Raw genomic sequence first — 15,427 nt, 5'->3', positions numbered from 1 at the left:
TTTCATATTCCCCCCTACCCTCTACTTAAATAAGAATATCTTGTACATTATTGGCCACATCGGATCAAACGATAAGCTGTTGTTAAGGTGTGAGAGTATATTACAAACCCTTTTTGCACAGTATTGTGCTTACCCAGTTCATTCGTGAATTATCGTGAGTCAAGTTTGAAGGTCTCAAAAGTAGAAATTCGCCATATTTTATATTTTTACTGCCTGAAAGGGAAAAACGTGTCGAAAGCTACCAAGAAAATTTGTGATGTATACGAGGCCGATAGTATTTATGTTCTTATTGCACAACAGTTGTTCGAGCGAGTACGCACTGGCAGGCCTGTCGTCGAAAATGTCGATAAAAGTATGGCAAATATCGAGATAGACCGTCATATTAGCAGTCGTAGTATTGCTCAGAGCTAAAAATCGATCAATAAACCATTTTGAACCATTTTGCAGATGGCTGGATACAAAAGGAAACTCAAATATGAGAGGAATCATATTTCATCTAGGCAACCCCAGACCGCACACATCTTTGATAACGCGCAAGAAGCTCCCGGAGCTTGGATGTGAAGTTCTTATGTATCTTTCCGACAGTCCTGACCTGGCACCAAGTGACATAAAATATGTCTTTTTTTAAATTATACCTTGAATATTTTTATATAATATAGACTATGATATTTCTCATTACTAAGTATTATGAATTAGTTGGTTTGCTCTACAGAAGAGTGTCGTTTTTCATCAATTTTCACCCTAAAAATGGAAATATATCTATTCTCGAACAAGATAAAGAATCAATAAAAACACTTTTTGATCATAAAAACACTTTTAAATAAGTTTTATAAATCCTACTTTTAATTTGAGGAGTGGTTTAAGGGTAAAAAATGACACTGAACGATAATAGTCCCGAATTACTATAATCCCAGATATTTCAGGATTCAAGTGACTGAAAGAAAAACTGAGATTATTTTTGAATTCTGTGCTCAAATATTAATTCCTTTTATGGCCTGAATTTATTTGTAAAAATGAGTGTTCCCCTCGGTTATTCAGATGTCAACGTCCCCCGTTAAATGACCTATATAATAATTGGATTTAAATTCTAGTCCACCATATAATTGGCTAAACATCTAGCGTCATATCATGGATTATTTTTGTCACTTTCTTTACACCTTATGCCCTATTAACTGTTTCACTTCTACTCTCACAAAGACACGGCCGATTAGGCAAATTCTAGATTCGGTATAATATTATGTACTTATATAGGATATTCTATTTTATTACTGTTAATGGTAAAGAAAAATTATAAATCTTTGAGAAAGACAGATTTAGTGAAATTGCTTTCAAAAGATTATATGTTTGATTCATACATTTAAACAAAAAAATATATAACCTAATCTACGTTTCTTTTAAGATTTATGAATTCTTCTGCATACAACTGTATTATAAATTGTGATTAAGTTGGAATCTTTTCTTTTTTAATTTGAAAGAATCCCATTTTTCAAATTATTAACACCATATCTTTTAAAAACATAAATTTCATTATTTGCCTGCCATACGGGTTATTAGTATGGGGATACGAACTGTGCCTGATTTATAGGAGAAAGCATATAAATCAAGATTATTGTTATTAGAATAATGTGTAGTTAGATTAACTTATAGTGAACATATTAGGAAAACGAATAGGTTTCATTATTGGAGAAAGTCAAATCAGCGCAAAGTAACAAAGGAGCCACAACGACTGAGTCGATGATTATAAATTTTTTATTGAGGAGCTTTATGATTTTATCACTAAACCTAGTCAAATATTTTGAGTTTTTGAGCACTCTCCATAAATGATTTTCTAATCAATCACAATTCTATATTATGCTTTGTAATCTCTGAGTAGTCAAACTATATTTGTTTCTAAGTAATTTTTTGCCGCAAGCATTTTTACTGTGGGTAAATTATTCGTGTATATTTTCGTCGGAAGTAATTTCGCCATATGAAGAATTTACCACATGACATATTCGCGATCTTTTATATTTTTGTATGATAGGTTTTTAGTATTGAAACATTCCTTTTTCCGTCGATAGAGATTTTTATATTTCTTAAAGCATCAACTATGATCATATAGATATGAATAAAGTAAAGTGCTACTAGTCTGTGAGTCATTAAGCATTTTCAGAGATTGGATATGTAAAAATTATAATTCTTATTAAACATATTTCTTCGTTACTTCAAAAAAATATATATATATATTCTTCAGATGTTCATATAATTGAGTTGATACAACTCAATTAAAACTACAAATTAACACTCCAACATATTATATACTGACATAAAAAGATGGCAAATATGATTCCCCTTAATTTATCAACAAATCCAAACCGATTGTTTGTTTTGAAGTTTAATAAGACTCAAGTAGGAATCGATTCCCAGTCTCATTTACTCCCAGCTCTGATTAATTTTTTATAACTAGATTATTTGTTTAAAAAAAAGTCAACATGACGTATATTATCATGTTTTACAAAATGTAGTAACTCTAATTAATAGAAGTATGAATAAGGTCAAAATCCCAGCAAGCTTAAATTGGCAAATTAACAACAACATAATCATTTTTCTCCAATATTATATCCGTTGGAAAAATGATAGAAAGATGGCTTAAAATTTGAATAGCTACACCAACAAAATCTCACTATATAATGAATTTGAACCAGAGACAAAATAGGTAATTAAATTAGTACAATAAGAACAACAAAAATATATACACACAGTAACGCTTTCAATGGTTAGTTAGTAATATACATGATGGATTTTTCATACTAGAAAAGACTCATGGACTGAAGAACAAACATAAAAACAGAAAACAAACATTTAATCCATTTTATAGTAATATAAATTGTATATTTTGATTTAAAAAATCTAAAAAGAACATCAATTTCAACCAAAAATAATGAAAAACGACGCCAAGCCCTCATTTATTTATATACTAAGGCGAAATATCCTAGAGACAAAATGGCTATAAAGCAAAATATCGTAAGAAAAAATTACAGGCACCATTTTTTATTATATTTTCAGATGAGGGGCTGACATACATTTTAATATGTTTCCCTTTTTTAAATGCAGTTAAATTAATTCAAATAGACAGTGCTAAATTAAATAATCATTAATCTTTTAATGGATTTAACATTAGATAATTCGTTTTGAATATACATTTTTTTTTTGTAGCCGACGCAATAATTGAATTTAAGTGAGCTTAGAGTACTCAAGTAAGTATTGGTAATTTATATAAAATTATATTATTTTCCAAGCTGTCGTCCTAATTTCAAAAATTATGTTAAGGAAACATGGAAGCTAGTGTGATTCTACGCCATTTTGAATATTTATAAATAATTATTAATATCTATATTAATATAAAAAGTTTATTAAACAAATATCATGATAGGTCTTGGATTTTGTCATGACTTTTATCTTGCCGCAGCTTAATGATGATTGATGACTCTTCACCCATTAGAAAAATTCAAATATCAACAGCTGATATACTGTTTAAGATGTTGTTATTATTTTGTGTGTTGTTTTTTTTTTGCTTAATTCAAGTTGGATTTGAGTCTACGTCACAAATTATGCAGAAATGGCTAAACAAAAAAAAACAAAAAACTTACTTATCCAAGATGTCAACTCGTTTGAGAGGGGTGCTTGAGCCAAGGCATACACAGTTTCGTTTGAATCCAAACCCTGCAAACTTGGAATCCCTGGTGCAGACCATGCTCTTGCCAAGCCACCAATGAAATATCCCAAGGATGCGACTATCGTAACTGTAGTCTAAAAGAATCATATTCATATATTAGTACCTTACTTACACAAAATGCACATTTCAATATATCCTACCTGATGCAAATACTTCAATTTAACCACCGTCTTGAATTGTTTGATGAACTTTTTGTGAACATCCTGAAATAGTAAAATAATGGACTATGTTAGAGCGCGAGAATATTATTATTTACGCAATTATAATTTTTAAGAGGGTTTTAAATAAAATATAATCTCTGATTTAATTTTAATACTGGCCATTTTAAAAATTACTAGTTATTTATCTGATGCTATTGCTACATTTCATTTATTTCGTAGATAATTTTCTATTTGAATAAAGCAAAGTCTGTCATTATCTAGGATAAACAGTGGATATAGCCCTCCCCTTTTTATATCCTAAACATGTTTGGATCGAAGCAATAACAATGTTGACGTACTAATGAAATATTGCAGGCGTGGGCAACAACATCGAGTGTGTATACAAGGTGCACTGTATATTGTGCTTCCTGGTGTATATAATATACATATTGTTTAGTTAAGAAATGGTAATGTACTTGTATTAATAAAATAATGCAAAGTTACATCGAATATGCTGCAAGGTTTCTGTTTTTTTTTTTGTGATTGCTCTCTTACAGGGTGTCAACGATAAATTGAACCTATCTTAAAATACAACCTGCTTGATAAAAATGGAATTTGGGGTGTATTTGTTAATGATATTAAACAATAAATTTATTCAACATGTCCTCCTTCAGCAGCCACCATCTTCTCCATCATGCCCCTAAAGGATTTGCATGCGCTGATGACTTCCGCGGAATCGACAGCATTCCACTCCCTCGTAATGGAGCCCTTCAGGGACACGATGTTCTTGTGACTGACCTTGCACACCTCCCTCTCCAACTTCCCCCTACCAGTAGTAATCGCACGGATTGAGGTCGGATGAGTTGGAGGGCCAGGTGTTGCAATCCCAGAAAGTGATGTCGTGGGAGTTGAAGAGGTTAGTGGTCTTCATGGCGATATGTGCGGGCGCTGAGTCTTGTTGGAATATAAACTCCCTCTCAGCGGCCGTATCCTTTATCCAGGGGATGACAAACTACTCTATGACTTTACAGTACCTTATCGCGTTAACCCTTTCCTTGGGATTGAAGAAGAAAGGAGGCATCGCCTCACTGGTGCTGCACATGACACCCAGGGGCATTACGGAGGCCGGGAACTTTGTGGTGAAGACTGCAGGGACCTCTTCTCTCTCCTTGGCAAGCCACGTGTCATTCTGGACGTTGTAGCTTCTGTCGACAGTCTAGTTCTTCTCGTTGGAGAAGAAGATGATTCTTCCTCCCGGGCTCTTCAGGTCATTGAGTAGACGCTTACTGTTGGTGAGTCTGGTGGCCTTCATGGATGCCGTTGGGATGTGTTGTTTGTCCATTCGGTATGACCTGTACCCGAAGTCCTCATGCACAGCCTTGGAGACCAGCTGCTTGTTCATTCCACGGTTCTTGGCCAACCTGGACAAGGAAGTCCCTGGCGAAGCCTTGATAGACTTTTGGAGGCCTTCAAGGAAGCGGGGAGTGTGGATTCGGTCACTTCTCATGTTGTGGGCCTTGCGTCAGACCTTCCCCTCAACCTCCCAGGCATTGAAGATCCGGTACACCGTGGTCTTGGGGTAGTTAAGAAGCTTGTAGATAGCAGAGGGCTTGTGTCCCGTGCGAGCCAATTCGAGGATGGCGTCTCTCCTTGCTTGTTCCATGATGACTATTATTTGTTGTCAAAACAATTGTGGTGGAAGTTATAGTGTATTGTTCACGCAACCTTTTATATTAGTATGATTTAACCCCGAATATCTACATTAGGGATCTGGATGAAGTTTAAAGTAGTTCCAATTTATCGTGGACACCCTGTATATCATTCATAATTCATATGCATTTTCAGAATATATTTAGATTTGGTGTTGATATAAACGGTGTTATGTCAAAATGAATTAACTTTCGCTGGCATTTTGTATTGAGCATTCAGTGAACACTGGTTTGTTTGTTTTTGTTAGTGAGCGCTTGAGATGCTGTTGTATTCATCAGTCATATCATGATATTATTTTTACTTAGTAAAAGTGTTGTTAAAATTGCATATACTTTTTTTTAATGTATTTAATTAAAGTATAATTCGAATAAGTAAGATTTTTATAATCAATTTAGTCTTCCTTACATAAATTATAATTAGTATTCGCGACATTTTCAAATGGTACCAATTTAGGTGAGTAAAACAATATATTATGTACATGGTTTGGAAGAAAATGTGGACTGTTAATAAATAATTATGTAATTAAAATAGAGAGGTTTGAAATTTTTCCCCGCATATTCTGTCCTTTCTGCAGAAGTAAACAATAATATACATCTCTCAAATCTTCCATCATGAATGAGGAAGAAGCAAAAAAGGCAGAGAATCTCTGACCTTCTGGATGCCCAAATTGAGGTGGTAGAGATTATGGACATTGTAAAGTGCCCCAGGAGTCTCATTTTCAAGGTGACCAAGATGAAAATGGATGAAAAATACCTCTCAAGGACTAAGGAAATGGGGGGGACACAACTTGAAAAGGGATTCTGAGTTTCTGGGGGACCTGAAGAAGAAGATCAAGGAGGAACCCATAAAATAAAGAATCTCCTCTCTAATGAGTTTGACATGGACAAGGGACAATCATGAGGGCTTTGAAGAAGGGGATGGTGATGTCCTCTTACATATGAACCCACGCCGCCTGTTGAGGGACACTCTGAAGGAAAGGAGACTGCAGAGGTGCAAGAAAGTTAGTGCATGGATCAAGGCAAATGGATCCACTGTAAAATATTTCTCTGACGAGACAATTTTTACCATGGACCATGTCTACAACCGTTGGCTTGGATGATCAGCAGAGGAGGTCAAGGGGGTCTTCTGTACAAAACATCTAGCCCAAACAATGGTTCCAGAAGTCGTGGCGTCCGACGGCAAGAAGATGCCTCCCTTCTTTTTTTAAGGCTGGAGAGAAAATCGACCAGGAGCCCTACTACAAGGTGCTGAGGTTCACCATACTGCCATGACTCAAGGCCAGAGGACAACTATGTGTGGACCCAAGATGGTGCACCCTTACACACATCGTTCAAATGCCAGAAGTTCGGTACCGAAAACATGACTGATTTTGGCCTAAGGCCATGTGACTGCTATCTTCGCCGGATTTGAACAATTGGACTTTGCTGTGTGGGCACTTTGGAGAGAGAGACTAACCGGGCATCTCACCCAAACGTGGACTCCCTGAAGGCCGCCATTGTGATGGAGTGGAACCACTTGTACGAGACGTTCATCATGAACTCCTGCAAGGCTTTCCACCACCGTGTGGAGGCTGTTATGTAGCTGAGGGCGGACATGTTGTGTGAATATGTTCACAATGGTCGTGTCTCAAAGTTTTGTAAAAAAAAAATTGCAAAATTATTGACATTTTTCGAAAATCAGTCATTCACTCTACGTTTTGCTTCCGTACCCTGTATAATAGGCTGTCCCAAGACATATAAAATGAATTAAAAAAAAACAAAAAAACAATGTAGACTTATTCTTATTTTCATATAATTTTGCAAGGATTGAGATCTGATTAAGCTGCATTCTGTCCCCAAAATAAAATGAATTTGACACACCTGTCCTGAATAAATTATAATAAACTGCCTCTTATTTTATGGCCCCTGAATCAAGATAGTCTCAGATTAAGAGAAAAATATGCGAAGAGTTTCAACTGTTCATGATCTCTCCTCACAGTATTAGTTTAAATTAAATGATGTTGAGTTTCTTTCATTTATCGAGATAAAATACAGGCAAGGGAATTTTTTTTGAAGACAACAGTTAGTTCACCAAAACAACGAAAAACTAGGTTATTTATTCATCAATCAAGAGTTTCATAATGAAAAATAACATCAAATGTAAAGTATAGTGAGCAACAAACATTCAAATATTTGAAGTACCTTGTTTTTAGGAGTCAAAATCCCATGATGAATACGAATTTGGAAAAAACAAAATGATTAATATGGCATTTTCTCTCCCCTAAACAAGAGGCATTTAAATAACAGAACCTCTCTATTTCGAAAGATAGAATTGTTGGGGTTTGAAGATTATAATATGCAACACTCTTAGAAAAAATTGAATGTTCCCGTATGACTCTTGTGGTAACTCGTCATGAGTCATAGAACTCTAGATACATGGTATTTGGAATAAATAAGGCATTTCTTCTTTTCCCATATGAGTCAATTAATTTTTTATATGTATAAAAGTAATATTATTATGTATATTAAATACTGAGTGGTTCATTAAAATCTCAATACTTTGAACTTTAAACTTCAACAAGATATAATTTATTAATTAACAATAGAATTTCAACAAAATTAATGCTATAAATAGATATGTATCTGAGCTCCCTTAATCATTAATGTAGCCTCCCTCAGCAGCAATTATGGCTTTCAGGGGGTGGTGGAGGCCTGGCACCCGCTGCAGATATATTACTATTTTATGGCGTCTCAGTACTGGCTGAAAGTGGATTTGAGGGCTTCGGTTTTTGCATGACTGACACTACAGCCCTTTTTTCCACATATACCCAAAAGGACTCAATATAATGAGTTTTGTAACGGAGGAGATGAATTTCTTTCATTGCTGGTGTAAAATATGGCCAGCCACCCTCTTTTTTGAAACTCTCGGGACAGTCTGATGTTTTTTATTTTTTCTTCAAGTGCTGTATATATTTTCTGGGCAGGAAAATTGAATCGGTAATATATCCATCAATTAATCAACTATTTTGAATATGAAGCACCTATAGACCTGTTTTAATCCCTTAACATCTAAATTTTAAATCATATTAGTATATATTATTGTTGAAAACTCATAGAGAGCTTATTTTTTATTTTTCACAGAATATTATCATAATCGATATTCACCACAACCTAAACAGCTTATTTTATAAAAACTCCTATAATAAATATTAAAATCAAAATTGACCTATAATCAATCAAAATTGACCTTTAAATGCTATTTTTTTTAAATTGAAATGTAAGGTATATTCTAAAACTTCAGCATATAAAGCACTTGAAGAAAAAACAAAAAAGATATTTGCTTCCAATTAAGATCCTTCATTTGACTCGATTTTTTTGTGGTTATATACATTTTTTATTCATTGTCATCATGATATATATAAAAATATTTCATTTTTCAAATGCTGAATGTTTGTTTGAATTTGTTATTTAATTTGATTTTCATCTATATAGGTCTTTCATGTCAAAATATGGCACTGAATCATAGCTATAACCTAAAAAATTGATTTTTGTTTATTCTTTAAAGGCCAAACCTACTTTCTTTGAAAGTTATATTGTTCATATTCATATTCTACGGCTTAAATAACAATAATTAATGTGGGGTTTAGCCTGCGGCTGCTCAAATGTCTTCATTTTGTTGCATAGTGTTGTGTTTAACATTACTAAAATATCAATATATACATTTCAGAAAAGCATGTCTTCTTATCATTTTTTAAATTACAAATTTTAATCTATTTTCGACGAGACTCATGCATTGACATAATTTTATATTAAGTACATATCTGTATTTTTTTTCAATTAATTAATCATTTTAAATTATTTGTGAAAGAGGTATGTAGAAATTAATTATTACTTGTTAAATTTACTTTATATACCTTGAGACAACCTAATGTAGATAATATATTGTTCTACTGACCTAAATTGGAACCATATGGAAATATAACTACAAATATATAAAAGCAAGAAATCGTTTCACTAATCCTGATTGAAAGGATATCCTTCTCTTCAATTTCTTGATATATCAAGATTATGTCTCATTCTAGGAAATCCTCATCTGTATCCTTTATCAATAATGTATTCTCCTTAGAATATAATATCGTATATAATTTGTATATTATAAACTAAGGATTGTTATATTTTACCATCCAATCACAAATTGCTTCTACGAGCTTATGAAAAAGAGATGCACAAAAATCCAGTAAATTGTTTTGAATGATTGGAAAGTGAAGTTGCGTGAGTTGGCTGACATTGTATAGATATCAAATGAACGTGTTACCTTTATATTGCATCAACATTTGTGCTTGACAAAACTCTGTTCAAAGTGGATTCCAAGTTTTCTCACTATTGACCAAAAACAAAAACTGTGTTTGGCCATGTTTAAACGTATCAAACCGGAATTCTTGCGTCGGTATGCAGCCATGGATGAAACATGGATCCATCAATTCACTTTGGAATCAAAACAATCTCCAAACCTCTCCAAAAGATTCTGCTCCTTTTTTAGTTGTAACCAGAATAGAATTTTTTTATATCGCAAAGATAGTTTCATTATTCTTGAAGAGAGAAAAATAAGGAGAATGTAGTCACAAGTGCATGGAAGACCATAGAATAACTAAGAGGATTGTTTGTGGAGTTACAAATGTAATACCTTGTTCGACTCGAAGTAAAATTAAGAATTGGCATCGGAGTTATTCCTGCCTATATCATTGCTAGAAATGTGGTTGGATTGGTTTTGGTAATTTCATACAAGAGATCTTGGGGTTTCATACTAGACTGACCAGAAGCTATAAAAGCAGTGGAGGAAAGAGCCTTGTGAGTGTGGAGAGGCCACCTTGGATACCAGCAATGAAAGAAACCCATTTTCTTTTTCGGAAAACTCTTTTGAATTCTTTTTTGACACATTTGAACCCATCTACACCCCTGATGCCAATATTTTCGACTACATTTTTGGGTGCATGTCAAGGAGAAGGACTGCAGTGTCCGTCATACAAAATATGAAGACCTCAATTCTACTGTCAGCCAGTACTGGGACACCATAACAAAGGACTACATTGTCATTGGGTGCCAGGCCACCAATTTTATTTAGTATTATTATAAGGAAAACGTAGATACAAGGCAGGGCAGCTAATGTAGTCTCAAAGAATGTATTTAGAAATACATCTATAATTTTATATTTTCAACAATACTCACCCTTCATTAATTATTGAAGTAGTCAGTTTTTCAGATTTCAATGTACTACCCGGAACTACATTACCAAAACAAAACATCCTTTTGCAACCATGATACGAACCCAATCAATAAAAAGAAGTTCAATCTCTTATTATTACGAGGGACTTTATGTAAGATATGGTTAGCTGATAAAGAACTAACGATATATATTATGAGTATGAACAAAAAACATGAGATTGTAAAATATCATATTGCTGAACTAACTCAAATTATCTTGTATTAAATTACAGTATCTATGAAGGGTGTGGTATAGTGGAAAGGTTAATGGTTTTCTTTTTGAATGAACTGCGTATTAAGGTGTACATATTATGTACCTGTAATCTATGAATCTACATTATTGAACCACCTTTATGCGAATAGGTCTATCCTTTTAATTAAAAATACATATAAACTGCTCACTCCTTAGAAATATTGATTAGGGTATGGCTTAGCATTACCACATCCATGCTAGGAATGTTTTTGTAAGAAATGCTATAGTTTTCTTCTATTTTCATTAGTAGGTGTAGTAAAAAAAAGATCAAAACATTGATTACAAGACAGCCAAACTCGACGATTTTCAATATTCTATCAACATTTTCGACAATTGGCCTGAAATCTTTCACATCAAAAATAACGGAACAGAATATACAAAACCAAAATACCGTGCGATTGGTAGTTAAATTATTAGCACCATAAACACTATTCACATTTTTAGGAGCCCGGCAAGCATTTTACCCTACTTCAAAGAAAAACTGTAAAATATGGCCTATATTCTCATTGCTGGTGTCCATCTTTGAGGCTGCTCAAACCATACTCAGGCAATCAAATTCAAAACTTTCTAGAAAGTTTATTTAATACGAAACTTACCTTTCTAACGGCATATAGTGCAATCAAATCACACTTATGTAACATAAATTTACACATTACTACACTGATTTCTTTATACTAGACAAAAAAGAGGGCACCTTCTAGGCTTGATGGAGGGGGTAATATGTATATTGAAATGTATACAATTAAAGAATAAAACATTAATATATTAATATTGGTATAGACTTTAAAGATCTATGTTAAAAATGCATTTTTAACAAAGGTCAAGGAGAAAAGATACGACGGGTCGTATATCTGGCTACGAAGTTCCCTCGATACTGTAAATGTAAACTTGTATAAATCAAAAAGTTCCAACACCCAAACCTGTTTCAGGTACTAGAACTTTTTGAGTATCTTGAAAAGCGCCCATTTGATTTGTCGGATCTAAAAAAATTATTATTATTTCGAAATCTTTGTTGGAAAAGAATATTTATCTATTATTTATGGGAAGATTTATTGGAATCAAAATCATATAATCGGGTATTTTTTCAGGAATCGGGATCGGCGTCGGGAAAATAATGTTTAATTTGCATATCCAATTATAATATATATCTGATATTTAACTATTCCTTACTTTTCTAATAAATGAAAAAATAGCCCCCCTCCAAAAAAAACAAAAGAATTTTGCTTCTAACTAGAAAATTTAATATTTGAAATTATTTTAATATTTAAAAAATTTTCTACAAAAATTTCAGTTTTCAAATTTCTGCCCAAAAACTATGCATTTTTCTTCAAAAAATTTAATTTTTGAATTTTTTTTCTAAAAAACATATTTATTTTTAAACAACTGGGAATTTTTGAAATTATTTTCTAAATTTTTTAATTTTTGGTAAACACGTAAAATGAATTCCCAAGTTTATAATCATCTCTTAATGAGAGGTTTAAGGGTTGCACATTGTCTAACGAGAAATTTTAGGGTTCAACTCAAACTCAAGCACTGCTTTATAAGAAGAAATGGAACAAAACAGTATCAAAATTTGTTTTGTAGAGCTCAAGGACACTAGATAGGAGACAAAAACATGCATTTTGAGCAAAAAATTCGAAACCATAGTACACATTACTAAATTTTCAATTTCCAGAACATTTTAATACATAATTTTTGCATTATTTGCAAAAAAGAACCAGTTATCGAGGATAATTTTTGTGACGAAATTATTCTCCATAACCTCTTTTTTTTTTTTTGCAAGTACGAAAAAAATCTTTGCAAGTTTGTGCTCCTCTTTAAAATTAAAATAAATAATTTTAATTTTATTTACTTTTTTTTCCAAAATTAGTTCATTACTTTATTTTTTTAACAATTTTCTATTCAATATTCGATTTACATTTTTTGCACAAAAATAAAAAATGTACATCTCAACTAGACAATTTTTTTTTTTTTTTTCATTTTTCTTTTTGGTATGTTTTAGCACATTCATATTTTTTAAATTCATAATGATATAGACTTTATAATGCTCACCCGCACCGGAGGGGCTCAAAAATTTATAAAAAATAATATTGACCATTGTCAATGTGATTTCCCGCTCCCTCCTTGATTATGAATGTGTTTTGTGAGTATATTATGATGGATTTTTTTTAAAATTGATATGACCACGGTATTTGGTTCCAGGACGACCCATGAGGCATGAATTTCACCTTTGAGACCTGTATATTGTACCATCAATGGCGTTGCCTTTGTTCAACTTCGTTGGTGGAGGCAATAAGAATATATATATATATATCCAATTTCTGGTTTAGCCTCCACCCCATCGTTGGCAAAAATCCTACGATCACCCCGGGAAATTGCCTTGAATGACAATTTTGTAAGGTAGGTATTTATTTAAATTGATCATTGACATAACAAAATCTCAAAAATATTTTTTTAACAGATCTAATTTAGTTATGGTCTTCCTTAATTCAAGCATTGGAATTTGTATTGGTCAGAGTAAAAAAGTAAAAAGACTTCAGTTCCATCAGCCCGCTTCTAATAAAATTTGTCAGTACAAGGACTAGTCCATAGCGGGTGTTTGTGGTAAATACAACAGCTGAAATGACATGAATATTCAGGTGCGTCTGTAGTGGGGACTCGAAGGGATGTAGCCCCCCCCCAAAAAAAAAAAAAAAAAATATTCAATTGAAGGAAATAAAATTAGTATTTATTTTGTAAAAATAAAGATCTATTCGTTTTACAAAAAACCAAACCCCCCTCATGAAATCATGAGGTCGGGCCCCTGCTTCTGTCTTTGTCCTTTCAACTGATCAAGATAATTTCTTTCAATAGACAAGATATCTGAAGTTTCAATTAGAAGGGGATTGGCTAGAACTTATTATTATACGTTCTTGCTATCATTTGCTTCGTTTTGATATTATTCAATCCTAGATATGAGTGAAAAATAGGTTATAAAAATAGCTATCACTGTAGGACTGAAAGACCGTGTACCGGTCCTTTGGACCGTTGAATTGTAAAAGAAGATCAGACCGATAAAACAAAAGACTGAAAGGGGGGAAAACGACTGTTAAGGAAATTAGTCCTAAGACGAATCCAACTCTAATAGGAGACATGTTAAAATTCAGCTCGGAGTAATAAAGTGAAAAGTGTTACAACTTGTTTGGTCTTCCCTACTAATTCCAACCTTAGATTTTTTGCTGATGGAGTCTCTCACAAAAACAATACTTCACGACTTTTCATCATGTCTCATTAAAGCGTGAAGATGTAGTATTCATATGATATCGTGTTCCCCCACTTCTTCCAAACATTCTTTTTTGCCCCCACCCCCCAATACTACTTTGATATAGAATGTTTTTATGTGTGATGTTGCCGTTAGACATGTTTAAGGGGGGAAAAGCACACTAATAAGTTTTATTGCGATAAAAACCTATTTTTCATTTCCATAAATAAAAATGATAATGAACGACTGTCGTATAATTAGATGTCAAATGGGACAGACAAATAAAAAGGCTTGAATCTTTACTTGTATTTGTATTCTATACAGCTGTTATGTCCATTTTCGTATTTAAAGTGATTTGATGACGTTTGTTGTAAATTTGTTCATTTTATTTAATAAATATATCAACTTTAGACCCTCAAGATGGCGTCGCTACCCATTTATGATGCAATCTGTGAAGTCAATGAAAACGCTCTATCACTTATCTATATTTATATGTCCTAGCTTTCATTCTAGCTTATCCCCTAAAATTATCAACACAGATATATAACTACTTAAAAAATAGGTTTATTTTAGAGAGGAAAAGAAACAAAAAATGAAGGTAGAAGAAAGGAGACAGAGAGAGGGATGAATACATAGGGAGACGAGAAAAGGGATAGACATAGAGAAGGAGATAAATATAAATAAAGAAAGAAGATAAATGAGATGTTATTTTGGTCAAAACTGGCTTTTAATGACCTCGGAGGCTTTGCTAAATTTTAGACTGATCTGTTCTACTATTTTGGATTCCATATGTGATAATAGGCAAAACAGACATATAATTCTACTATGTTTGAGAGTTTTTTTCTGCTAATAAAAACATATAACCAGGGTATTTATTTAAAAACGGAGGCAGATGCAAGCCTTAGACATAAAATAAAAAGTTGTTCAGAATTCTGAGTGAGATACGCAGAGCTTTGATTTATTCTGATCACATCATTTTCCCGGCTCTTGGGGGGAAGTTTGTTTTTTCGCAAATAAAACGATTTTTTTCAATTGAACAAGATTGATTCCCGTGTCTCAAAGTTTTATTTAAGGTATGGGTTTATCGATTCGAAAATAGCCCAAAAAATGATTTAAAAAAAAACGAAT

General features: G+C 33.0%; 1 protein-coding gene across 2 annotated transcripts in view; it reads right to left on the bottom strand.

Moving 5' to 3' along the window:
- LOC121115605 (facilitated trehalose transporter Tret1) overlaps positions 1-15,427 on the bottom strand; it is a 67,679-nt gene that overhangs the window by 10,317 nt on the left and 41,935 nt on the right. Inside the window, exons 1-3 of one of the 2 annotated variants that reach the window (XM_071887640.1) lie at positions 10,770-11,009; positions 3,856-3,918; positions 3,630-3,789 (exon numbers count right to left, since the gene is read on the bottom strand). Coding sequence is in view for 1 of the 2 variants with exons in the window: in XM_040709681.2 (XP_040565615.1) it covers positions 3,630-3,789; positions 3,856-3,918 (223 nt within the window). In the remaining variant the exon portion in view is untranslated. Of the gene's footprint in view, positions 1-3,629; positions 3,790-3,855; positions 3,919-10,769; positions 11,010-15,427 lie in introns of those variants that run through there. The other variant, XM_040709681.2, reaches the window with a different exon arrangement.

This window comes from Lepeophtheirus salmonis, chromosome 4 (assembly GCF_016086655.4).
Source record: "Lepeophtheirus salmonis chromosome 4, UVic_Lsal_1.4, whole genome shotgun sequence".
NCBI lineage: Eukaryota > Metazoa > Arthropoda > Copepoda > Siphonostomatoida > Caligidae > Lepeophtheirus > Lepeophtheirus salmonis.
The sequence above is the reverse complement of the archived record's forward strand: the minus strand, read 5'-3'. Positions and strand labels throughout refer to the sequence as shown.